At 47.9% G+C, this 24025-nt stretch overlaps 1 protein-coding gene and 1 long non-coding RNA gene across 6 annotated transcripts; one reads left to right on the top strand and one right to left on the bottom strand.

Moving 5' to 3' along the window:
• Positions 1-266: 266 nt before the first annotated feature.
• LOC120387949 (kelch-like protein 6) lies at positions 267-22897 on the bottom strand. 4 transcript variants are annotated; one of them, XM_039509374.1, is made up of 6 exons: positions 22798-22897; positions 21480-21626; positions 21063-21214; positions 20313-20391; positions 18267-18494; positions 267-1829 (listed from the first exon to the last, which is right to left on the bottom strand). In XM_039509374.1, the coding sequence occupies exons 3-6, from the start codon at positions 21124-21126 to the stop codon at positions 341-343; spliced, it is 1860 nt and encodes a 619-aa protein (XP_039365308.1). In that variant the 5' UTR covers positions 21127-21214; positions 21480-21626; positions 22798-22897; the 3' UTR covers positions 267-340. The 4 variants fall into 4 exon arrangements, with proteins under 4 accessions (XP_039365308.1, XP_039365310.1, XP_039365309.1 ...); XM_039509376.1 differs by having other exon boundaries at positions 22777-22832; XM_039509375.1 differs by lacking the exon at positions 22798-22897 and adding an exon at positions 22643-22770.
• LOC120387950 lies at positions 13415-22853 on the top strand. 2 transcript variants are annotated; one of them, XR_005590450.1, is made up of 3 exons: positions 13415-13496; positions 20341-20512; positions 21531-22853. It is a non-coding gene; the product is annotated as an uncharacterized LOC120387950 (long non-coding RNA). The 2 variants fall into 2 exon arrangements; XR_005590451.1 differs by lacking the exon at positions 13415-13496 and adding an exon at positions 16017-16071.
• Positions 22898-24025: the final 1128 nt, after the last annotated feature.

Genomic DNA, 24025 nt, shown 5'->3' with positions numbered 1-24025 from the left:
AGGGCTGTGCTTTTTTTGCTGCTACTACAGCCTCTTTCCTTCGAGGAACCAAACAGATATTAAAATGATTCTAGGGGAGAGCTCTGACTTGGTAGGATTTTACACCCACTTTGCACAAGTCTAAAGGACAGCCCCAACACAAGGCAGTGGTGAACTGGTCCCTCTGTACCACACCCTTTCCTTTACCAACAATCTGCTGGTTTCCAGTGGAATGCCTTGGAGTTCCATATAAACACAGGTAAACACACAGTAAAGGTACAGGCAGGTGATCTTCGCAAATGCAGCTTTAGGGACAGGATACACTGACCATGAGGCAATCTGGCACGTGGATAAAAAGCCGCTAACTCTCTGATAACTCAACAGCAGTCAGGGCTACAGATGTCTTTCGAAAAAGAGACAGAATAGCTTTTTTGGGCAACTTCAGCGTTGCACACCCAAATCCGCTGATTCCCCAGTTGCTAAAAGGGAGTCTTTCCAGACACTGAGTCCATCTGTGGTCTCCAGGTTCCCAATAGTAAATTGTGTTATAATATTCCTCTTCATTTTCACCCTCGTGGTTATTATATAAATATGTATTTTCACCACCCAGCACGTAGATCCTCTTCTTCCAGCGCACCACACCAGCGCCAGCAATTTCAACTGGCAACTTTGGGATCACGACATCCTTGTCCACTCTTCCATCTTCATCCAGGAAGAAACACTTTCGACTGCAATGCAGGTTTCCTGAATCAGGCCATCTCTCATTATGATGTCTCACTCTGCTCCTAAAATACCCACCAATAACATATATCCCATTATTCATGGAGACAGCTCCCGACCAGTAGCACTCTGCATCCAGAAGCACCTGCGTCCACACATTGGAGCTAACTTTGTAGATCAAAACCTTCCTGGAAACATACCAAGAGCCCAGTTTGTCTGTCACGCCACCTATCAGGTACAATTTATTTTTAAGCACTGTGGCGGCAAAATGGCTCAGACTGTATGGCAGCCGAGAGATGGGAGTCCAGGTCTTCGCCATCAAGTCAAAGCACTCTGCAGAATCGAGATAATCTTCATACCTGCACCAGCCCCCCACAGCATAAAGCTTCTGGCTGCAGTTTAGAAACCCATGTGAAGCACGGGGCATTGACATGGAAGGGAGTTGTGTCCACCGGCCTCTGAAAGAGCTGTACTCATGGAGAGTATCTGAATAAGTGTCATCTGTGTGCACACCTCCGGTTACGTAGAGCTTATCTGCCACTGCCAGGCAGCGAGCACAGTACAGGCATTTCAAAGGCGTCATCTTTTCCCACTTTTCTGTCTGGGGGTCAAAACAGCCTACCTGAAAATCCTTCGTTTTCAGCTCTGGGCCCTCCATGTTGAACAGGTCCACGCACACAATACACTTATTGTACATGCCCTGTCTAAGACCTCCACACTCCTGCAACCTCTCTTGTCTGTTGAGACGCTTCCATCTCAACCGCATGTCCCCGCAATGTGCTGATTCTAACTGGACCTCTCGGAGCTCTTCCTGGGTAAGGAGTGGAAAGCGGACATGCCTCATTATCTTACTCAGGAACGGCTGGCGGTTGGAAGTTTGAAACTTCATCCAGCGTCGCACTGCCCGGTAGACAACTATCTCAGAAGAGACCACCAGGCTGTCTGAGGAGATGATGCTAATCAAAGTGCTGGGTTTCAGATGTAGGAAGCTTTTGTCCTCCAGAGAGAGGTGCCTAAAATTCAGGCTGATCTGTCTCATGGCTACTCGGAGCAGAGCTTGCTCACCATGGGCATAACCCAGTTCATAAAGCACAAGGCAATTCTCAAGGGAAACTTGTTCCAGAAGAAAGCTGTGAAAGTAATGGGGATAAATGTTACTGGGGATGTCACAAGTGTGAGACACTTCTCCCTTAGACATTGGGGTAATAGCAACACTTAATACAAGGAGCTAAAGTCATTCTAAGGGAGAGGATCAAATTACATATTTAATGAAGATTTGTGACCCAGTCCACAGATTCTCCGTGAAGCCTTGTTCAAGTCACTTACTCTCTGCGCCTCAGTTTCCCCATCTGTACAATGCAGAGAACAGCACTGCCCTACCTCACAGGTGTATTTTGCAGATAAATACATTAAAGTGAGGTGCTCAGATACTTTGGTTATGCGGGCCAGATACGTATTTAAACTAGATACCACCTTCAATTCACACAGCTCTTCCACTGGAAACAATGTGAGGTTTGTGCAAAGATCAGGCTTAGAGCGTGACCCTCATATATTAACTATCTTTGAGTTAGGAAACTTACTGTTGCATTCAGCATTAGTCAATGGCAAAACATGGTTCAGGGCACTTTTAGGACCATAGCTAGTTCTGCCTATTTGTTTGTCTGGCCATTAGCACATCTGTCTAATCTAATCTAATCTATCCCCATACAGTCTAATCTATGCCCACACACCACATCTATCTATCCCCATACGATCGATCGATCAATCTAAGATATCTGCCAATCATGTATTGTAGTGTATTGAAAACTGTCAAAATTGTATGCTGTCACTTAAAATTTCAGGGGAGTTTCTTGGTCCAGGCAAAGGGGAAGCATGCAATTCGAGGATAGGAGTAGTCAGTCTGCTGACAGCCAGCCTAGATTAAAGCGGAGTGAGCTGCCTCTCTGTTTTGGGGTTCTTGTGGGACATTGTTCTGAATTCTAAGAAATAAAGTAGCGTTAATAAGCAGTCATGGGATAAGAGGGAAGGTCCTCTCATGGATCAGTAAATGGTTAAAAGACAGAAAACAAAGGATAGGAATAACTGGTCAGTTTTCACACTGGAGAGAGGTAAATAGTGGTGTCCCCCAGGGGTCTGTACTAGGACCAGTGCTGTTCAACATATTCATAAATTATCTGGAAAAAGCGGTAAGCAGTGAGGTGGCAAAATTTGCAAATGATACAAAATTACTCAAGAGAGTTAAGTCCAAAGCAGAGTGTGAAGACTTACAAAGAGATCTCACAGGACTGGGTGACCGGGCAACAAAATGGCAGATGAAATTCAATGCTGATAGGTGGAAAGTAATGCACATCGGAAAACATAATCCCAACTATGCATATAAAATGATGAGGTCTAAATTAGCTGTTACGACTCAAGAAGGAGATCTTGTGGTCACTGTGGATAGTTCTCTGAAAACATCCGCTCAGTGTGTAGCGGCAGCCAAAAAAGCGAACAATGTTAGGAACCATTAGGAAGAGGCTAGATAATAAGACAGAACATATCATAATGCTACTATATAAATCCATGGTACACCCACACCTTGAATACTGTGTGGGGTTCTGGTCGCCCTATCTCAAAAAAGATACTTTAGAATTGGAAAAGGTACGGAGAAGGGCAAGAAAAATGATTAAAGGTATGGAACAGCTTCTGCGTAAGGAGAGATTAAAAAGATTTCAGAGTAGCAGCCGTGTTAGTCTGTATCTGCAAAAAGAACAGGAGTACTTGTGTCACCTTAAGGTGCCACAAGTACTCCTGTTCTTTTATTAAAAAGATTGAACTTTTCAGCTTGGAAAAGAGACAACTAAAGGTGGGGATATGATAGAAGTTGATAAAATCGTGCCTGGTGCGGAGAAAGTAAATAAGGAAATGTTATCTACTCCTTCATGTAACATACAAACCAGAGGGTCACCCAATGAAATTACTACACAACAGGTTTAAAACAAACAAAAGGAAGTACTTCTTCACACAATGCACAGTCAACCTGTGGAACTCTTTGCCAGGGGATGTTGTGAAGGCCAACATTATAAAGGGGTTCAAAAAAGAACTAGATAAGTTTCTGGAGGATAGGTCTATCAATGGTCTATCAACCCCATGCTCTGACTGTCCCTAGCCTGTGATTCCCAAAAGCTCTGAATGGACGACAGGGGATGGATCACTCAATGATGACCTGTTCTGTTCATTCCTTCTGAAACACCTGGCACTAGCCACTGTTGGAAGACAGGATACTGGGCTAGATGGACCATAGGTCTGACCTAGTATGGCCATTCTTATGTTCTTATGTCACATTGTAACCTTCCTGCAAGAGTATTTATATCTTTATCTAACTTCTCTGTGTATATGCCATGAACATAACACTTACATGTACTCACCCGCAATTTCCAATTTGTGCACACAACAGCGATGACTACGCACTGTTGTAGTAAATGGGCCTATCACTTTTTACTTGCTTGGGAATTAACCATGAAAAGTAGTCAAGTTGTTTTTAATAAAGAATGTTATAAACAGGTGCAAGAATACCAGACAGAAAAACGTAATTAGTCCAAACAAAAAGGACGCCTGATATAACTCAAAGACTGTGTTAAGATCATGGTTGGTAAAGAAGAAAGTAAGCAACTCCAAAAACTGATGAATCAAAATTGGAGTGTTGGAAACTAAGACTGACTGATGTACAAAATAATGAGAGGATGGGCTATTCCACCCACCACTTCCTTTTTGGGTCTTTTAAGAAAGATACTTTTTGGGGAAAACGAGAAGAACAGATGGCAGCTACTAGAGCAAACTTCACCAGCCTGGCTGCCACCCCTACTGTCCCCTGGGACTCCAGGCATTCATCATCCTACTCCTGAGAGATGTCCTGACCAGACTGGGCCAGAGAAAGTGACCCACATGACATCAGCACTTCTATTGGCTTCAGCTGAATCCAACTACCAGCTGGGATGAAACAGGGTGGGACTTGCCACAGGTCATCTCAACCAACTTCTTCCCTTCAACCCAAGGACAGTTATCCCCATCTTTGATACCATCTTAAAGACTGCAAAACAAGGGTTTTTTCCTTCTAAAAACCCTCTCCAGCTAAGGAAAAGGGAATAATGTTACAATGAAAGCCTGACTTAAAGCATTGGAAAGGTAAAGTAGTAACTGTTTTTCCTCATTTTCTTTATCTTTAAAGAAAGGTTAAAATGATGTTTAATGACGCGTTTGCCATAGTACTAAGCAGGCTGAGGTGTCTGTATACCAAACCCCAGACCTTCTTTAATGTTGGACAGTCACTGGGTTATGTTAATTTCGTTAGCCCCTATATTCTATCTAAATTAATACACCACCACCTACATTACTTTAAAATCTTGAACCAGATTCCCAGCTGGTGTAAATCAATGTAATTCCAGTGAGGGCAATGGTGCTTCTACGTAGAGTCTGACCCTGAGGGACCGGGTCTGACCCATAGGCTGGGTGTTTGGCACCACTGACTTTGTATTTAGAGAATACCTGTTATTTGAGGACCTCAACGTGATTTACAAACTAGAGTTCTACTAAAAATTGGCTTCAAATAGATATAGGGTAAAATATTCAAAAATATCTCACTGATTTAGGACTCTAAGTCTCATTTTCAAAAGAGACTTAGGCCTGGGTCTACACAAGAAAATTAAGTTTGTTTAACTGTATCGGCCAAGGGCGTGACAATCCACAGTCCTGAGCAGTGTTGTTAAGTCAGCCTAAGTCCGTGTGTAGACAGCACTAGGTCGATGAAAGAATTCATCCATCAGCCAAGTTACTGTCTCTCGGGGAGGCGGGTTACCTACGCCAATGGGTGAATTCTTCCCATCAATGTCTCTGCCGAAGCACTACAGTAGCGCAGCGGTACGGCTGTAATGTTTTAAGTGTAGACAAGCCCATAGGCACTTAAACCTGAATGCACAAAAGGAATTAGGCACCTAAGTTCCTATTTGAGGTGCCTAAGTCCTGGTTTTGGTACCACTTGCCATGCACAACCCTCCCCGCTCCCACTGAACCCTGCAGGTGCCTAAACTCACTCAGTGCCTAAATTTCTCCACTGAAAGTTTTCTAGGCACCTAGGTTTCTGATTCTGGACATGCACATGGCTGCCTCCCTGTGGGCGTCTGGGTGCCCATCTCCCACCTAAGGCCCAGAGCAATTCACAAACCGGGGAAGGTAGCTGATAAGCTACCTAAGTCATGTAAGGCCCAATCCGGTCAGCATGTTCAGAGGCCACCTACTGGGTCAGGCCCCTCAGGTGAGTTCATACAAACCAGCTGAGTGTGTGTGTGTGTGGGGGGGGGGTTAAACGAGAGAGGGGACAAGAAAAACACCTTTATTCACATGAAGTCACATCATAAGTATTTAAAAATGTTATAAAATTACAATATATACACAAAAACACAAATCAAAACACACCTTAAGGAAACATTAAACCTGGATCACTAAAGTATCGTCACTAAAGTAACAATATTTTGAGTGAACTTAGTTCACTCAAAATATAGTTAACATACCAAGTCAACTGAAAAGTTTGCAGGTGGTAAGTCAGTTTCTAAAAAGTGTGATCAATCTGGACAGCTGTGCCCGGACCAGCCTTAGCCCATCACACCGCTGTAACCCGGCCATTCTGTTCCGGCGAGATTTCAAAATGGCTTTGCCTGACCCAGCAAAAAGTTAGCCAGGCAAGAAACGAGCAGAATGCAAGCACTGTATCTCACTCTGGCATGAAACCAGGCCCAAACTGCTGAAAATCTGCTGCAAAAAAATAAAAAATAGAATCAAACGGGGACACGTAGGAAGAGCTGAAACGCTGTGGCTATGACTATCCTACAGAGCTTACAGCGCCACAGGCGCACTGATGCAGCTGCACCGCTCTACGCTACTAGTGCAGACCCTCTAAGCCGATGGGAAGAGCTCTCCTGTAGACTTAATGACACCAGCCCCCGCGAGTGGTGGTAGCTATGTCGGTGGGAGAAGACAGTGCTGTCCACCCTGACGCTTAGGGTGGTGTAACTTGCGTCGCTCAGGGGGTGGCTTATTCACACCCTTGAGCGACAGAACTTATCCTGACATAAGTAGCCTGTGTCTGAAGACAAACAAAAGGGGCACTGCATGGACATCTCATGGATAATATGGTGTGCAAAATGATTGGGTGCTACAATGCCATGCAGGAACCTTTAGGAAGAGGACATTGTATAACATCCTCCAAGCTGGGGGCATAGAGACACCTAGGGACAAAGGCATCCTCCAGGCTGTATCAGGGAGATTAGAGAGGGCAGCATAATGCCGCACCTTGACACAAGTATCATAGAGCTGCTTCTTGGTCATGGCTGCAAAAGGAACATTCACCAAACTCTTCCAGGACAACAATCTGCTCGGTTGTACAAGGATCTCATGCACAGAAGGGGAGACAGCTAGTGAGGCAAACACAGGCTTGCCTCTTAGAAAAATCCCAGCCAAAACCTCCTGCAAATACTGAGCAGCCAGCTGAGGGAGCGCCGCCTGAAATTCAGAGAGGACTTTCTCCAACAAATGCACAGACCAGATTCAGGTCTGAACAGCAAGACTTCCAGCTTGACCAACGAGGAACAATCAGGTGAGAGCTTTGTCAACCCAGTCTAAGTAGAGGCAGAAAATAGGCTCATGCAGGAGAGAACTTCAGCAGGAAAAAGTGGGTTAATAAACAGTGGCTCTTCCAACAGCCATAAAATGGAAAACACCTGGTCCGGTTGTGCACTTTGCAGAAGTTGCCAGGTGTTAAAAAGACCATTATAGAATGGAGGAAAATCTAGATTCTGTAATCGACCAGGTGCCAGCAAAAATAGTCAAAGCCCAACCCCATAGCAAGACGGAAGGGAGAGAAAACAAGGGACTTTCAGGCCAGCAGGGAATCAGAGCACAGCAGCTGCTGAACAGACTGGAGGCAAAAGGCTGCCACGCTGCTGACAAGTCAATGAAGCCCTGGCCCCTGCATCTAATTGCAGGAACAGCAAAGCAGGATGCAACCAGTGGTAGCTATTAAAAAAAAAAAAGTGAATATGCATCTGAATCCAGTCCAGAAGGCCTCAGCAAGGGTCCAGACACACTAGCTGGTGCCACAACATGGAGATCACAAGGTTGTTGGCAATCAAAACCCTTCTCCAAAAAGAGTCCAGAAAGGAGCCAGCAGCATTTCTGCAAGAAGCCTTGCACCCGCCCTTCAACCCCCTCCCAGTTCTTTAACACATATTGTTCAGATCCAAAAAAGACCTCCAATTCCTTAATGCCAGAGATGCCTCATTGCAATTGTTGGGACAAGAAAGAGGGATCACTACCCTGCCAAAAGCCCAGTACATTTGAATGAGCTCTTAGCCCAGTTAATGTGGGCACAAGATGCTTGTTCTTACACTTGTAAACAAGTGCAAAATGCCTGCACATCACTGTCAGATGTAATAAAAATGGAGCTATTATCAGTATAGGCTGAGAGGTGAACCAGGAAGGCATGTAGCACCCTGGCACAGAAAGGCCAGTCAGATGGCTTCTGAGGAGGAGCAGGAATGGCTCCAAACTAAGAGAGTACAATGCCCAGACAGAGGACACTCCTGATGAATGCCTCTGCAAAAGGGGAAGCAGCAGAAAGACCCCTATTAATCTTTAGGACACTGAAAATGTTGTGGTACAAAAAAATATATTCGAAGAGCAACTGACCCAATCCCGAAAGCTTCTAATGCTGTTAAAAGATAATTATACTGAAGTCTATAGAGGCCTTCTCCTGATCCATTGAAACAAGCCCCACATCCAGATTACAAAGTTTGTTAACAGTAAATACCATCACAAATTAAAAACAAATGATCAAAAATACAGTGGCTAGGAATACGACATGTTTGATCAGGGTGTATCAGAGTCCAGAGATTCTTTTAGTTGGTTGGCTAAGGCCCTGGATAGTCAGGATAATCAGAGCAGAGAAGGGAAATAGGTGTCCAATTCCATAAGTCACAGAGATCCCCTTTCCTGTGTAGCGGGGTGGTCACTGCCTGCAGCAGCTGAGGGACAGCCCTTTCTCCTGGGTACACTCCAGCACCCCTACAAAAAAGTCAGGACTGAGAAAATGCCAGAAAGGCTTGTAAAATTCAGGTGGCAGCCCATCAATACCTGGGGCCTGGCCTGTCGAGAGCTGCTGGACCACAACAGAGAGCAACAGTGACAGCAGGGTGCCCAGGCACTGCTGCTCGTCACCAGTCAGATGGGGATAATCCCTGGTTCAGCTCCTCCACTGCCAGCAGATCCCAGGCTTCAGGTGAATACAGAACACTGTAGAAAGAAACAGCTGCTTTCTGGATCTCAGCAGGGCCAGCCATCAGATGCTCCTTGCACCTGCTCTTCCAAGAAGTGCCTTGAGAGCCAGTTAAGGCTTAGGGAGTCTACACTGGGTTTCCCATGTCAAGGTTGCCATGAAGGCCCAAGGTATCTCATGCCGGGACACTCATGGTCTGATGCAAGGACTGTGTGGCAGCTGGGAATTACTGCTGGCAGAACAGTTGGATCTGGACCTGACACCCCAGCACTGACTCAGGGACTCATACAGGGGCTTGTGCTGCTGCCAACACTCCCAAAACACAGCTAATACCTGGGTGAAATTCAAGGGCAGTAATAATTTGATATTAAGGCACCAGTGGGAAGCATAGGCAGGAAGAGACACACTGACATAAACACAGTGATGGTCAGACAAGTGAGTGGGAGACATGGAAGACCGAACTTCATGCTATAAAAGTGATCCAGTCTATCCCCTGAGACCTGGTTGGGAGCAGCCTTCAGCCAAGTGTACGGCCTAACAGTGGGGTGAGAGAACCTCCAAACATCTACTAGCTCAAGGCAGTACAATGCAATTCCCTGGCCGACGGAGGGCATGGCTCCGCATGGCTCCTGTCTAAAACATCATCTACAGCGCAAGTGAAGTCCCCTCCCAGGACAATAGCAGCATCAGGGCCACAGCCAAGCATAGGAAGGGCAAGTGTCCGCAGAAAGGAGACACAGTGTGGGGGCATACACAGTACAAAGATTAAAAACAATAGTGCCCATACGTGTCTCCACCTGGAGGAGCCAGCCTGGCACAATCTCATTCACAGGCAGGATCTGTGCCCCTGAACCCCAGGAAAGAGAACAGTAACCCCAGCTGTGACACTGGAGCCATGGCTCGAGAAAGCTTTCCTTTCCCATGCCATCAGCCAGTTCCCCTGATTATCGGGGTCTAGGGTGACCAGATGTCCCGATTTTGTAGGGACAGTCCCGATATTTGGGGCTTTTTCTTATATAGGCTCCTATTAACCCCCCACCCCCTGTCCCGATTTTTCACACTTGCTGTCTGGTGACCCTAGCTGCCTCTGAGTGTGTCTCTTGCCAAAGGACAACATTGACCTGTTTTTGTCTGAGTTGTGCCCTTTTATGACCATCCCATCTAGGGTGACCAGATGTCCCGATTTTATAGAGACAGTCCCGATTTTTGGGACTTTCTTATATAGGCTCCTATTACCCCCACCCCGATTTTTCACACTTGATGTCTGGTCACCCTAATCCCATCACCCGTTAATATTTAGAGAGCCAAAGCTGAGCAGCACCATAGAGACTAGAAAGGGAGAACCAAGCAGCAGCAGAGAGAGAATGAAAAGTGGAAATGCTTTAAAAAAGAAAAAGCCATGGGGAAGCCTATATATCTGAGCAATCCCTGCCCAACCCCCACCCCCGGCCCGGAGCTCACCTGGGCCCCTGGGGCTCTGTGTGCAGGCAGCTCAGGGAGAGGCACACTGTCCCCGGTAGGGAGCGGGAGCCAAGGCAGCATGTGCTTCCCTGGGTGCTCAGAATGGGGGTGGGGGGAGCCATTTTGGAGCAGTCTGGAGCCAGCCAGGGCAAGGGCAGGACTGGCTGTGTGAGGAGCTGGTGAGTCCCAGGCCTGCATGCAGGGTTCCCCCTGAGAACTGGCCTCTGGAGACCAGAAAGCGAAATCCCCCAGCTTGAGCCTTTCCTGCTGCATGGCGACACCCAGTTCGTAGAGTTTTGCTGGGAAAACTTCCCCCAGCCAGGCTGAGTTAGCCGCCCAGCTCCCTAGGTGAGACCAGTCACCACATGGCCAGCTCTGCTCTGGCTGCTAGTCCAGGGCTGCTGCCTGCTGGGAGTGTGTCTGAGCGCTCGGGGGGAGACTACCGTTGGTATGTCACTACAGTTTTGTAATCTGCACCTGGAGTCCTGCGCCCCTTGATTGTGAGGGGAAATCCTGGGCCAGCAGTAGCCCGACTCCTGCGGTGACTGAGGAGTCCAGAGCCATCTCTGACCCTGAGGATTATTCACAGAGTTTGAGAGTCACCATCTCTTAGTAAGCTAGTCAGGGAAATTGGGAGACCCCTAGTTCCTGAACTGTGTCCTCAGGCCATGGCATCAGGGGTTGGGGATTTTGTTACCTGCTGCCTATTAAATCTGCAGATGGATTTACCACCTTATCTCACTCGTGAGTCTTTTGGGCTGTACTGAACCCAGTCAGCCACCTTGCTAACTGCTGCACAGAAGGTATCAAGGCCACAGGTAATCAAGGGCCCCAAAAAAGTACGTGTGCCAACGGGAAACTAACTTTACATTTGCTATATCAGGTCACGTGACTGGGGAACTTTACGAGTATTATCAGCATGGGCACCGGTGACCCTGAGAATCGTGTTTTACCCTGTTATGTTATATTTATCTCCTGTTTAGTATAATTACTGTGTTGAATATAGTGTATATATTTGTGTTATTTCTTGTGTTATTTGGCAAGTAAACAAGGGTTACCCTATGATTAGAATTTCCCTTCCCAGCTGCCCTGGTGACCTTGCCTGGAAAGAGTGAAGGGGGTGGAGACACCACCAAATAAATTCCCATGGGAAGACAATAAATCAGTTACACCCTGCTGAGTGGTGGCAGAATCCAGAAGAGCCCAGGCCTGTCCATCAAAACCTGGAAGAAGATTGGCATTGAAGGAGGTAACCAGGTGGAGAGGAGGCGCTTCACTCATCTTCCTCAACCACGGTTTGAGACAAATGTTTCCTACACTCAACCGAGGTCTCTCTCAAGACAAGGGCAGCCGAGTGAACAAAGCGCTGTACATCAATCCTCGACCTCAATTCCCCGCTTCCCTTTAGTGGTCTCCAAAAAGTCACCCATCTCCTGCACACGGTACCCACCCTTCCGACACAAGTGACTAGCTGAGACATCAGGGACCAGTGATGAGTCAGAGACCGTTGTCATCCTCTTCATCTCCCTCAGTGCCCAGCAGCTCAGGAGAACGTTGAGCCGCCATTGTAACATTCTCCTTCACAAAGGAGATTCAGGAGGGCAGCTGGCAAATCCCTTTCCCCAAGAGGGGCAGGCAGTGCAGCCCCAGGCTGGGACCCAGCATCCTCACTGCAGCATGCACGATTGGGGGCCTGAGGACTCCCCTTTCCAGGGGAAGGCAGTGCCCTACTGGGAGCTCCAGGCATGGAGCCACCACCCAGCACGACACTATCCTCCTGCTCAGGGCCCGCAGCTCCATCCGCAGCAGCTACCAGCAGCTCATGGGGCTCCAAAGTCTTCGCTTGTTTAGAAATAGTCCTGCATAAACTGGTCCCACTGGGCTGTTCTTCACTCCCAGCTCTAGAACCGCTCTGTAGTTCCTCTGCAGGGAGCCGCCCCTCAGCCTCAAGGACTCGCTTCTGTCTAGGTCCAAGTGATGGGGTCACAACATGGACCCTGGACAATGACAGACCACACACTAGTGAGGGGTGGGGAGATAGAACCAGGCAGTGCAGATGCAGGTTCTGTGTCCTGCTGGTCCCTTCATGTCCCAGCCTACTCCCCACTATCCTGGGGTCCCACCTTCTCACCAGGATCCCCTGAGCCAGCAGTGTGTGGGCAGGGACCCTTCAATGACCAGGGTCACCACTCAGGAAACATTTCATATTTTTAGAGGTAACAAACACTGTATAATCTGCCCCATCTCTGTGGTGCTTTGAAACCAGGTTCAAGGGCTGTTCGGCGTTATTTAGAACCACACAAACCCGGTGCCGGAATGACACCACAAGCCTCCCATTTGGGTTCTTGCAACCTAATGGAATCATCCTAACAGCAGAAACCTCCTTCCCATGACAGGCACATTCAGACACGAGCATCGAATTGTGAAGGAAGGAGGAGACATTGGAAAAAATGACAGTAGCAGGAGTAAACAAGGGAAAAACTTGAACGAAAGACTCCTTGATCCAGAGTCCTCCCTGTACCAATCGATTCCCAGGCCAGGAAAGTCACCCTAGATTTGTTCATCTGAGATGCAGATTTTATATTAGCACAGCCAATAACCTCTCCACTCAGCACCGCACTCTCCACAGTGCTGGAGACAACAGGTGCACACCGCACCCCATGCGTGTGAGACAAACGGCTAAACACATCTGAGGTGGACCCCATGGGGAACCCCCCCAGCCCCAAGGAAGAGAGGAGGTGACAAAGCAAAGAAACAGCTAGTAATAAAACCAAACCAAACACAGACTAACAGAAACCCAGCTAGTGCACATAGCAACAACAGTCTGACTCTCAGGGTACGTCCAGACTACCCGCCGTATCGGCAGGTAGCGATCGATTTATCGGGGATCGATATATCGCGTCTCATCTAGACACAATACATCGATCCCCGAACACGCTCCCGTCGACTCCAGAACTCCACCGGAGCGAGCGGTGGTAGCGGAGTCGGTGGGGGAGCCGCAGACATCAATCCCACGCGGTGAGGACGGGAGGTAAGTCGGGATAAGATACTTCGACTTCAGCTACGGTATTCCCGTAGCTGAAGTTGCATATCTTACATCGACCCCCTCCCCATGTAGACCAGGCCTGAGGCGCCCACCGTTCCGACAGAGAAAGGGATTACCAGGCTGAGACTGACTCTGTACCCTGGTGCTCATGTGGGAAATAGGAGACCCAAGATCCAATCCTGAGTCTCTAATTACTCTTCAATTATTTATCCACTGTGCAAGAGCTTCAACAGGAGAGACCGTGAGAGCCCCACATCAGAGTATCCCACAGGCCAGGGGCTGGGGTGTGCCCTTGAGAGGTGGCAGATGCCAAATCAAATTACTTAGCTCCCTCATGCAGAGGGGGAACTTGAAGTAGGGCTCTCCCACACCCCAGGTGAGGATCCTAACTACTGGGCTAGAAGTCTGAGGGAGATCCTCTTCCCTAACTCCAAAGAGGGTTCCCAGCTGTGAATCACAAGCAGAAATTGGTGTCTCCCTGAAGCCTGGATGTAAGGGCCTGTCTCCCTGAGAGGGGTTGGGCTTAGGAAACACCCCTCTCATCAGCATCTCCCATTTGCTAAAGGCAGACTTTAGCAAACTCGGGGAGTTGGTAGGTAAGATCCCATGGGAAGCAAGTGTAAGGGGAAAAAAAGTTCAAGAGAACTGGCAGTTTTCCAAAGAGACATCATTAAGGGCACAAGAGCAAACTCTTCCACTGTGTAAGAAAGATAGGAAGTCTGGCAAGAGACCACCCTGGCTTAACCAGGAGATCTTCAATGATCTGAAACTCAAAAAAGATTCTTACAAAAAGTGGAAACAAGGTCAAATTACAAAGGGATGTAGGGACAAAATTAGAAAAGGCCAAGGCACAGAATGAGATTAAATTAGCTAGAGACATAAAGGACAACAAGAAAACATTCTACAAATACATTGAAAGCAAGAGGAAGACCAGGACAGAGTAGGTCCATTACTCAATGACGGTGGAAAAAAAACAGCAACAGAAAATGTGGAAATGGCAGATGTGCTAAATGACATTTTTGTTTCAGTTTTCACCAAAAAGTTTAGTAGCGATTGGATGTCTAACATAGTGAACATCAGTGAAAATGAGGTAGGATTAGAGGCTAAAATAAGGAAAGAACAAGTTAAAAATTACTTAGACTAGTTAGATGTCTTCAAGTTACCAGGGCTGATGAAATACATCCTAGAATACTGAAGGAGCTGCCTGAGGAGATATCTGAGCTATTAGTGATTATCTTCAAAAAGTCATGGAAGATGGGAGAGATTTCAGAAGACTGGAAAAGTCCAAATCTAGTGCCCATCTATAAAAAGGGGAATAAGGACAACCCAGGGAATTACAGACCAGTCATCTTAACTTCGGTACCTGGTAAAATAATGGAGCAAACAATTGAGAAATCAGCTTGCAAACACCTAGAAGATAATAAGGTGATAAATAAGTGTCAGCATGGATTTGTCAAGAACAAATAGTTCCTGGCCAGTGGGAGCTGCAGAGCTGGCGCTTGGGGCGGGGGCAGCGTGCGGCACCCCCTGACTGCCCCTACGCATAGGAGCTGGAGGGCGGAAATGCCACTGCTTCCGGGAGCTGCGCAGAGCCATGGCATGTGTGGAGCAGGGCAAGCCCCTGAACCTGCTCCCTGGCAGGAACTTGAGGGCTGCATTAAAAGGTCTGACAGGCTGGATGCGGCCTACCCCGGTCTAGATAATTCTTGGTCCTGCCTTGAGTGCAGGGGACACGACTAGAAGACCTCTTGAAGTCCCTTCCAGTCCTGCAATTCTATGATTGTAGCTGAGACAGCTACATGCCTAGCGTGCTAGCTTTGTGAATTGCAGTCTGAGGCACCTATCTCTGCCCATTTATGGTAGAGGACCTCTCTCAGGCTTTGTCTAGCACTGTGATTTTTCCAGGTGCCTAACTCCTTTAATGCATCTGTAACGGGGTGGCTACCCGCTCCTGCACTTTGGGGCTTTAAAACAGCCCTGGGAAGGGGCTTTAGGCTGGGCTGATTGGAGGAGTGACTGCAGCTGGGGCCATGCCCCAAACAGAGCTGCAGGGCCTTATAAGAAGGCCAGGGAAGCCAGAAGAAACACAGTCTCTCTCTGTATTCAGAAGGAGATGGGCCTGGCTGCAGGGAGCTAGACCGGGTACCTGAGTGGAGTAGGGCTGGGGACAGGCTGAGGAACTGGGGAGCTCCAGCCTGGAAAGCCCCAGGCTGCGGCATAACAGAGGGCTAACAGGTACTGGGGGTTGCAGGGGGCAGCCCAGGGGTAGGCCAAGGCAGCAGGTCCAAACCCTCCTTGCCAGTGATGAACAGGCTGATACTGCAGTCTGCCCCAGGATGTGGGGCTAGAGAATGACTGGCAGTGGCCAATACTGAGGCAAAGTGGGGATAGTAGGGTGTGGGTTCCCCTGGGGAGGGGGAGACCCAGTTAAAGGGGCACCGGGGTCCTGGGAGGGACATGGGGGACAGGAGAAGACAGGTGGATCACCGGCCTGCAGAGGGTGCTCCGAACGCTGGACTGAGCTAATTCCCAAGGACGACCAGCAGGAGGTGCCGCAGGGGTGAGTCTGACCCGTTACAGCATCCCAGCCTTAGGATCCAAAATCTCACTGAAAGTCAATGGGACTTAGGCTCCTAAGGCACTTATGTGCTTTTGAAAATTTTACCCATGTAGACAAATTCCAGGCAAAATTCTGTGGTTCACATAAGGACACGTGATTTCCCTGTACAGCCATAAAAATCCAGATAGCTGTGAAGGGTGGCTGTTTCCAGTCATGGGTTTGCTCTGTATCCTGTCAGTTCTGCTTTCCTCTTTGCCAAAAGCCTTTATATCTCCTTCCTCACAGATTCCCAGGGATACAAACCTTACCGTCCTTTCTAAACCTTTGACTCCCTCCTGAAGCGTCCATCCCACCTCCTCTCAATATATAGCTGGCTTCTGCTAAGGAAACATCGGCACCATCCATCAAAAACTCTCCTCCTCCTGTTCTTTATCCCCTTCCCAGAACCATCCCTTCCCAGATCTCTTTGGATCAGAAAAGTATAGTCTCTTGCCTTCCTCCAATCCCACAATTTGTGCCAGGCCCTCTCAGCTCATCTCCCTTGCATCCTCTCCTACTCCCTCTCTGGCCCTTAACTTTAATCATCCTCTCACAGAGCTGGGAGGGAAACAGTTTGTCCATCCTGCAACTATTTTTGAGTTTGGGTTTTTGTTTTTTCCTTTCCACATTGGGTCAAATCTGAGAGCTTTCAAAGTTTGCCAGTGTTAAAACCAGAGAGAAGGAGAAATGCTGACTCTATAGTTCAGTGGTCAGGATGCTCAGCTGGGATGTAGGAGTGTCACATTCAAGTTCCTGCTACAATGAATATTTATTTAGACAAAGTAGAACAGCTCCAGTAGGAGAGATTGAAAGCAGACTACCCTGGAAGAGTTGCCTTTGGTTAGGGCGCTCCCTGTGTGATTAGAGGCCAGGTTCAAATTCCTGCTCCAAAGCAGGCCCGGAGCCCAGGTCCCCCACATCGTAGGTGAGTGCTCTAACCACTAGGCTTTTCTGAGGTGTTGGTGGGTCTCTGTGGCTTTGACCAGAAATTCCACTGTGGACTCAAATAATCCTTCCCAAGGAAACGTTCATCAAACCTGCCATGGTCCTGGGAAAAGTTGCAGTGTCAACAAATTGCTGTTTGCCAAAGAAAAACTGTTTCACTGAAAAATTCCTGATCAACTCTGATCTCTAACTCTGGCTCCTCCCTCTCTCTCTTTCAAACACACCGCTGAGCACCCCCCCACCCCATCCCACTGTTCTCTCAAAACTGATATTCATTTCTATAGATTCAACTCTGAGTTCCACACTGATGACTCTCAAACCTACCTCTCTAACCCAGGTGCTTACATCCGGCAGTCACATTCTCTGCCTGGCTCTGCTACCTTTCCCTCTGGATGTGGTGCCACTAATTCAAACTGGACATGTCCAGAGAAGAGCCTTTTATCTTTCCTCTCCTCTGCCCCCTTTCACCGCTTTCTTTAGCAATTCCACAAGCTCTCTCTGCCACTGGACTTGTAACTGTACAGCCATCTTCAGTCCTTCTCTACTCCCACCCAGACTCCCAGTGAATCCTCCGTTTCTTCCTCCACAGTCTCTAAGGTTCATCCTAAACTTTAGTTCATTCCCTCATTATTGCCTGCTGTGATCAATGCTGCTTCTCGCTCTGCAGCTTACCACCCTCCCATCAATCCCCACTCATGTCCATCCAAAACAATGCAGCCAACATAATTTTCATCTCCCGACTTTCTGAATCTTCTTTAACCCTGATCTTCTCCGTTTTGCATCCAATGCTGTACTGTATCCCCACCTCCACTTTGTTCTATGGGTTCCTATAATAACCACCTCCCATTTCCGTACTCGTCTGGCTTGTATCCTTGCTACTCCCTTTGTTTCTGCCTGTTCCCAACTTCCTGTCTACATCCATAATCACCATCACATCTGGGAGACCCTCCCAGACAGCCCACACACAAAGCTTTCTCCTTAGAAAGAGCCCTTAGACCCCCGTTATCCAAGGTGCACGTCAGTTTTGATGAAAATACTGGCAGATTTTGTCCTGTTTGCCCTTCTACTATACCAGCCTGTACAGAACAGAATGATCCACGGAACACAAGCCCCCTTGGGTAGGGAACGTGACCTGTTTGGCAGGACTCTCCAAACAGCCAGCACTGTGCACATTTACAGCATAATCACAGTTGTTGCCATGTCAGCCTTACCTGGAGCAGATCTCCAGCAGAGGGAGGATCTGAAGCCTGCTGGCTGCTACGAACACAGCCTGGGCTGTCTCTGAAGTCACTGATATCTTCTCTGTGTACAGATACTGTAAGATGGTTTGCACAGTGGAGGGGGCCATGTCCTGCAACAGAACTTCTCCATCCTGGGATTCTTTGAAGGAGCTGACAAACATGGCTCGAAAGTAGGGATTGACTGCAGCCAGCAGCATCCTGTGCAGAGAGAGAGAGGAAACACGGTCAATGGAGCATGTTCACGGCTCTGGAAAAGGAACTCCATTGCTTTTGCACTGATCCAGCTGGCCAGTGAGGACATGTTCCATACCTGCCCCTTGGCTTGCTGATAGGCCTTCTGACTAGAGGCCAGTTATAACCAGTATTCCCAACGTGGTTTTGTGCCCTTGTTTGGTTATTTTCTTCCTTCTGAGATTCTCTGAAGCTGGACAGAGTCCCAGGGTGGGTGTGCGGGGCATCCTCGCTCCTCAGTAATTTCCTGGTTCCTGCCTCTGGCCTTGAGACCTTCTGTCCAACAACCACCCTTTTGTCTGAGGAAGGGGCAACTCTTATGAGGGCTTCTTAATGTAGCTCCTCCTCCAATGCTGGAAGGAGTTATGGTTCCCCCTTCTCCAGGAGCAGAGATTGGCCAGATCCCCCTCCCCTACCACTAGCCCTAGGATGGGTGAGTCCCCCACTCTGAATAGAGATGGGGAGGAATGGAGCAGAGGGACTGATCAAATGTGTCTCCTGGAAATGGGAGAGCAAAGGCGCTGCCTTCGGGAAAGGGGACTATCAGAGCACAAGTGACATTAGCCTCCCTCCACCCCGTCCTTGTTCTCTCCTGGAGGGCTGGGACCTCAGGTACACAGGGCAAAATCCTGACCCTACTGAAGTCAATGGCCATTGGCTTCAGTGAGGTCAGGATTTCGCCCCTAGATTTGAAGGAGGGAAGGGATCACTTTGGCTATCTAGTCTGACCTCCTGCTTCATAAAGGACAGAGAATTTCACTGCAGCCAGATCCCCCATCACCTTCTGTAATGTCCTAAGTATTGGATAGTCCTGCCCCTCCATCCCAGAAATTACTGTTGGTCTTTGTTATGTTGCGGTGCTAGATGCTGCCCTCTCCAGGCTTGCTGAAGAGGATTCTGGTTCTACTACTCCATGCCCCTGGCTGTTCAGCAATCTGCCTCCTCTGGCTGGCAAGAAGAAAAACTAGTCTCTCCCTCTGTGATCCGCACCTGGGTTCAAGGATTACTCAGGGCTAAATGGGATGCTAAATGCCATTCCCAATTCAAATATATATATGGCTATCCATGGCCCTTGCTTTTCTGAAAAGTTATGGTCAGGGAAGTGAGGCAAACCCCTTTTAACAGATCACTGAGAATACAGCTACCTGAAATCATCTAAGCATCATTGACAGTCAGAAAAAGAGACCAAGAAATGAACTAAATCAAACAAGATTTCAACTGCAATTCACCCTCACCCCTGCCATGCTGGGTCTTGGTCCCCTTCTCACACCAGCTTTACCTCATTGGCATTACTCCTGAATTACACCGGTGTGAGTGAGAGTAGACTCAGGTGCATGGTAGGCGTGAAACAGCCTGTTCAGAATAAGGAAATTGCTATATTTAAACTGGTACCAGGACAGGTAACACAAAGGGAAGGGTGGGTGGTAACCACAGAAGAAGCGTGGAGGAGAGTAACTAGAACATTTATTTGATTTCAAGAGGCTGCCCAATTATGAAACCAACAAGAAGTAAAACAAATGTCTAGATGCTGAATGGCTGCAGCATGTATTTCTCTTTGCTAAGAGGCTCATAAAAGAGATTTTGCAAATGGCTAAGACATTTTTACAAGGAAATATCCAAGGAAGTCAGAGACAAATAAAGCCACCCACAAGGTTGACTGGAGATAAATGAGATTTTTAAATTATGTGCTTAAGAAATGTCAGGTTATTGTGTTATGTTTACATGATGATCTTCCATTTAAACAAAACGAGAAATTAAGAGGGGCATATGCAGAACCTTGCTAACCTGTGACATGGGAACCTCTTTCCTTCAGCCACTATGGTGGCATCACACAGTCGCTGCTCCTGGTACAGCTGCTTCAAACCTGCAGGAAGGGGAAGACAAAGCCAAGGGTGTGTCAGAACAGACATTGCAACAGAAACATCAGCCGGCAAGAGAAGAAATAACTTGGTCTAAAGGAATTTTTAAATGGCATCAAATCTCAGGTCAGTTGTACTAATGATGCAGTGACTGCTCCAGGTGAGCAAAAGCTGTTCCCATTTGATGGCTCTTTGGTGGCCTATGTGAAATGAGCTAGGGGAGGGGGGTGTCTCAGACTAGCACCTATTTCACATAATGAAGGGGGTCCACTTTCACAGCTGGCTCCCCTTGTTGGTAGTCTCAGCCAAGAGGCTCAGGACCGAACATGCCATGGGGACTGAACTCCCTTCTTGCTCCTATACAGGGTTCTTGCAAGTCCGGGACAGGGCAACACAGATCAGGCAGCGGGCGGGAACTTTGCACTGCCTCCTGAAGCTGTGTTATTCTGAGGATAAATAGGAGACTTCAGTTTCCAGGGCTGCCACATCAGTGTCTCTCACCTGCACCAAATTTAGCCAAAAAAGATAAAAGGAAGGAACAACACTTGCAAGTAGTTTGCAGCTCAGCATTGTTCTTTGGTGATGTCTGTGCACAAGACCATTCATCTTCCATGGTTGATCCAGAAGGGAGCCATTCTGTGGGATGTGACCCAAATGTGAAGAGTATCACACCTACCCTCTCGAATATAGTGTCCCAGTGGTTTAGGTGCCTCTTCTGTGTCATCCTCCTCCATGACCATTTGGGAATTTATCAGTTCGGTTCTGAGATGTGCCTGGAACCTCTGATAAGTGCAGCTGGACCTCAGGGTTTATCACAGGTGGGCCCAGCTAGAGGAACAGGAAATTAAGCTCACACTGATCATCAGAGAGATGCAGCTCCTTTAACGTCCTGTCTCTGCAGTGCTAGCTCAGCAGAGATCTCTCGTGACTACCCCCAATATCTCCCAGTCAGTCAAGAGCATCCTTTAGGTCACTATTTTCCAGCCACCTGCCTGGGGTAGCTGAGTGGGAAAGACCCTTATGTCCTGAGGTAGTCCCCCTCCATTGTCCCCCCACTTCTCCTGCAGCTAAGTGATGTCTGCTGCTCTTTTACCTTAATAAGCAAATGATCCAGTCTCTCTGATGCTCTTGGGTCTTCCTCTAGGTGCGGCAGCGTGGTAGCCACTAGGAACCATTGCCTCAGATCTACAGCCGGGAAAGTCTCTGGGTTTCCAAGTGATTGGCTCTCACATTCTGCTCCCTGAATAGTCCGTGGTGTGACGGGCAGAAGAAAACATTCACAGAAATCCCCCGGTGTGACATTACAGGTGTGACATAACCACAAAAGCCAAGACAGTGTAACTGATAGGAGTTGTCTATTTAGGTCACCCCTCTCACCCCTTGGTTTCGCAGTGTGGATAGCAGGTAAAATGCCACACTGATCAGACATCTCTGCCATACACAACTAGGCTTAACAGAGAAGTTCAGGAATGGAGTCAGAACTGGGACTCTGAATTTCTTAAGGGGATGGGGGGAAGAGGGAAAGAATGCATGTGAATTCCTGAGATTTCCCCATTTTCATCCCTTATGCTGCCTGCAAAACATACCTAGCCCCTTCCCTCTTGGTGAGTAGGGAGGATGCAGCGCTTAGGGATGGTTACAGTTAACTACCCCCGGATCTGTAGCCTAGTTTATTAAGAGCCTGCCTCCATGTCATATAATTCTTGGGGGATGTGAGTTTGTGCTGCACTTGTGAGTAAATCTATCTTAACTAAACATTTTGGACTCGCATGACTGTTCACTACTGAGAGTGAGTCAAATCTCCTCCATTGACAATTGCTCTGACGGGATTGCTCAATAACTTGCTATCAAAAGGCCCTTCTCAAAGATATCGACGGACAGTCATTCACTGAGAAATGAGGATCTAAGGGACAGGTTTTCAGAAGTGCTGAGCATCCGCAACAGGGATCAGATTGCCAGAAGATCGTATCTCCCATTTAGGCACCCAAGCAAAGTAGCAAGATTTTCAGAAGTGCTCAATTCCCGGCAGATCCCATTGTTCTCAATGGGAAGTGCTGTCTGGTCACTTTTGAAAATGTGATCCTAAAGGAAGAATGGGTTCTGCAGGTGACCATATGAACAGGAAACTGTTTCCCCCATTCTGGTCCAGTTTTGGAAGATGGGTAGGCTGGTGCCTCAGTTACAAAACACTAGACTTTGGGGAGAAGACATAGGTGTTCCCTGCAAGGGAAGAAATAGCTCTTGTTACATACTGACCTGGGATCTTAAGTGACACCAAAGATTCTTCTTTGCAAAATGGGCTCATCAATCGAGATCATCCTGGGAAATACTCTTCCCCCATTCCTAACCCCAGTCCCTTATGTACAATCATACCACATTCTCTCACCCACATTCTGTGTGGTCTCACCTACCTGCTCCTCCTCCTGCTATTGCCTGTGTGGTTTTGCAGCCTTTACAATCTGCAACAATGGGGACACCTGGGTTACAACGGCCAAGGGGTGAAGATGTTGCTGTTTCCACTCGATCTGCGTTCTGTTTCCCAATTGGTCAGACTGGGAGATGAGTCACAGTCTGTTTTGCATACTGTGTTGTGATTCATGAGACTGGGATTGCATGTCTGCCTAGGAGGAGGGCAGGCAGGTGAGAGGGATGCAAGGGAGGTTTATGACTGGGAAGAGAGGGCAGCTGAAAAGAGGACTCCACTTGTGAAAGGTTTGGTTTCTTTCCCCTCCACACTTAGGAAGTGCAAGGGCTGCCTGTTCATTTAGACTTTCATGGAGGTCCTTAAAAATCAGTCCTGGCTGGGATTCAAGCTTGTAATGTCCTGCCTAAATCTCTCGAGTCTGGTTTAGTACCCAGTTGGATGGCCCTGCTTGCTGGAAATGCTCTGAATCCTCCCACCTTGCTTCAGAGACCTGTACTCAAGACATCACTTGAGAGATAGAAACCTCTTTTGCAATTCACCCTAATGTTTAGCTCAGACACTAAGCACAAGAGTGTCCTCCAGAGTGGGCTGTGCACTGGAACAGATGGCCAGGCACCAGCTGGTGCAAAATGTCAACCTGAGCGTGGTGAACCTTAGTGTGTTACAGATCTGTAGCAAAACCCCAAACCATCAGCTTTTGTGCGGCTTCCTTTACAACATGTTCCAGTTCTGAGCCCTGTCAATGAAACATCGCAAAACCCTCTCTTATAATCGTCGGTGGCAGAGCAGGGCCTTTTGCGTCTATCACAACATCCACTGGCATAAGCGGCAGAACGATAACTTCTGTGCTCCAGCCCTGGAAAGAAGCCAGTGTCACCAACACAGACAGAAAGCATTTGACTTGCACAAGGCCTGCATAAGAAACTAAGGGCTTTTCTACACAGCCCTGTTAATGCACCGCATCCCAGGGCGTCAAAATATTTAGGGTATGTCTATGCTCCAGCTGAGACTGACCCTCCTAGCCTGGGTACACAGACTTGCAGGGCTGGAGCTACTGAGCTAAAAATAGCATTGAGAGAGCTGCGGCTTAGGTGGCATCTCAGGCTCTCAAGCTCACCTGGGTCTGAGCTCAGGTGGGTAGCCCGAGCCTCCGCTAGAGCTGCAACATCCACACGGCTATTTCTAGTTAGGCTCCCTCTCAGCTGCAGTGCATT

The sequence above is a fragment of the Mauremys reevesii genome, linkage group 21, assembly GCF_016161935.1.
Source record: "Mauremys reevesii isolate NIE-2019 linkage group 21, ASM1616193v1, whole genome shotgun sequence".
Lineage (NCBI taxonomy): Eukaryota > Metazoa > Chordata > Testudines > Geoemydidae > Mauremys > Mauremys reevesii.
Note: the sequence above shows the minus strand (reverse complement) of the source record. Positions and strands in the feature narration are given on the sequence as shown.

What these genes read in the sequence shown, in the direction of transcription:
- LOC120387949 (XM_039509374.1), bottom strand. Translation starts at nt 21,126, where the DNA reads ATGGTCATGGAGGAGGATGACACAGAAGAGGCACCTAAACCACTGGGA. An exon ending in GGGACACTATATTCGAGAGG is followed by an intron (nt 20,392 to 21,062) that starts GTAGGTGTGATA and finishes CCCTTCCTGCAG; the next exon opens with GTTTGAAGCAGCTGTACCAG. An exon ending in AAGAGGTTCCCATGTCACAG is followed by an intron (nt 18,495 to 20,312) that starts GTTAGCAAGGTT and finishes CTCTCTGCACAG; the next exon opens with GATGCTGCTGGCTGCAGTCA.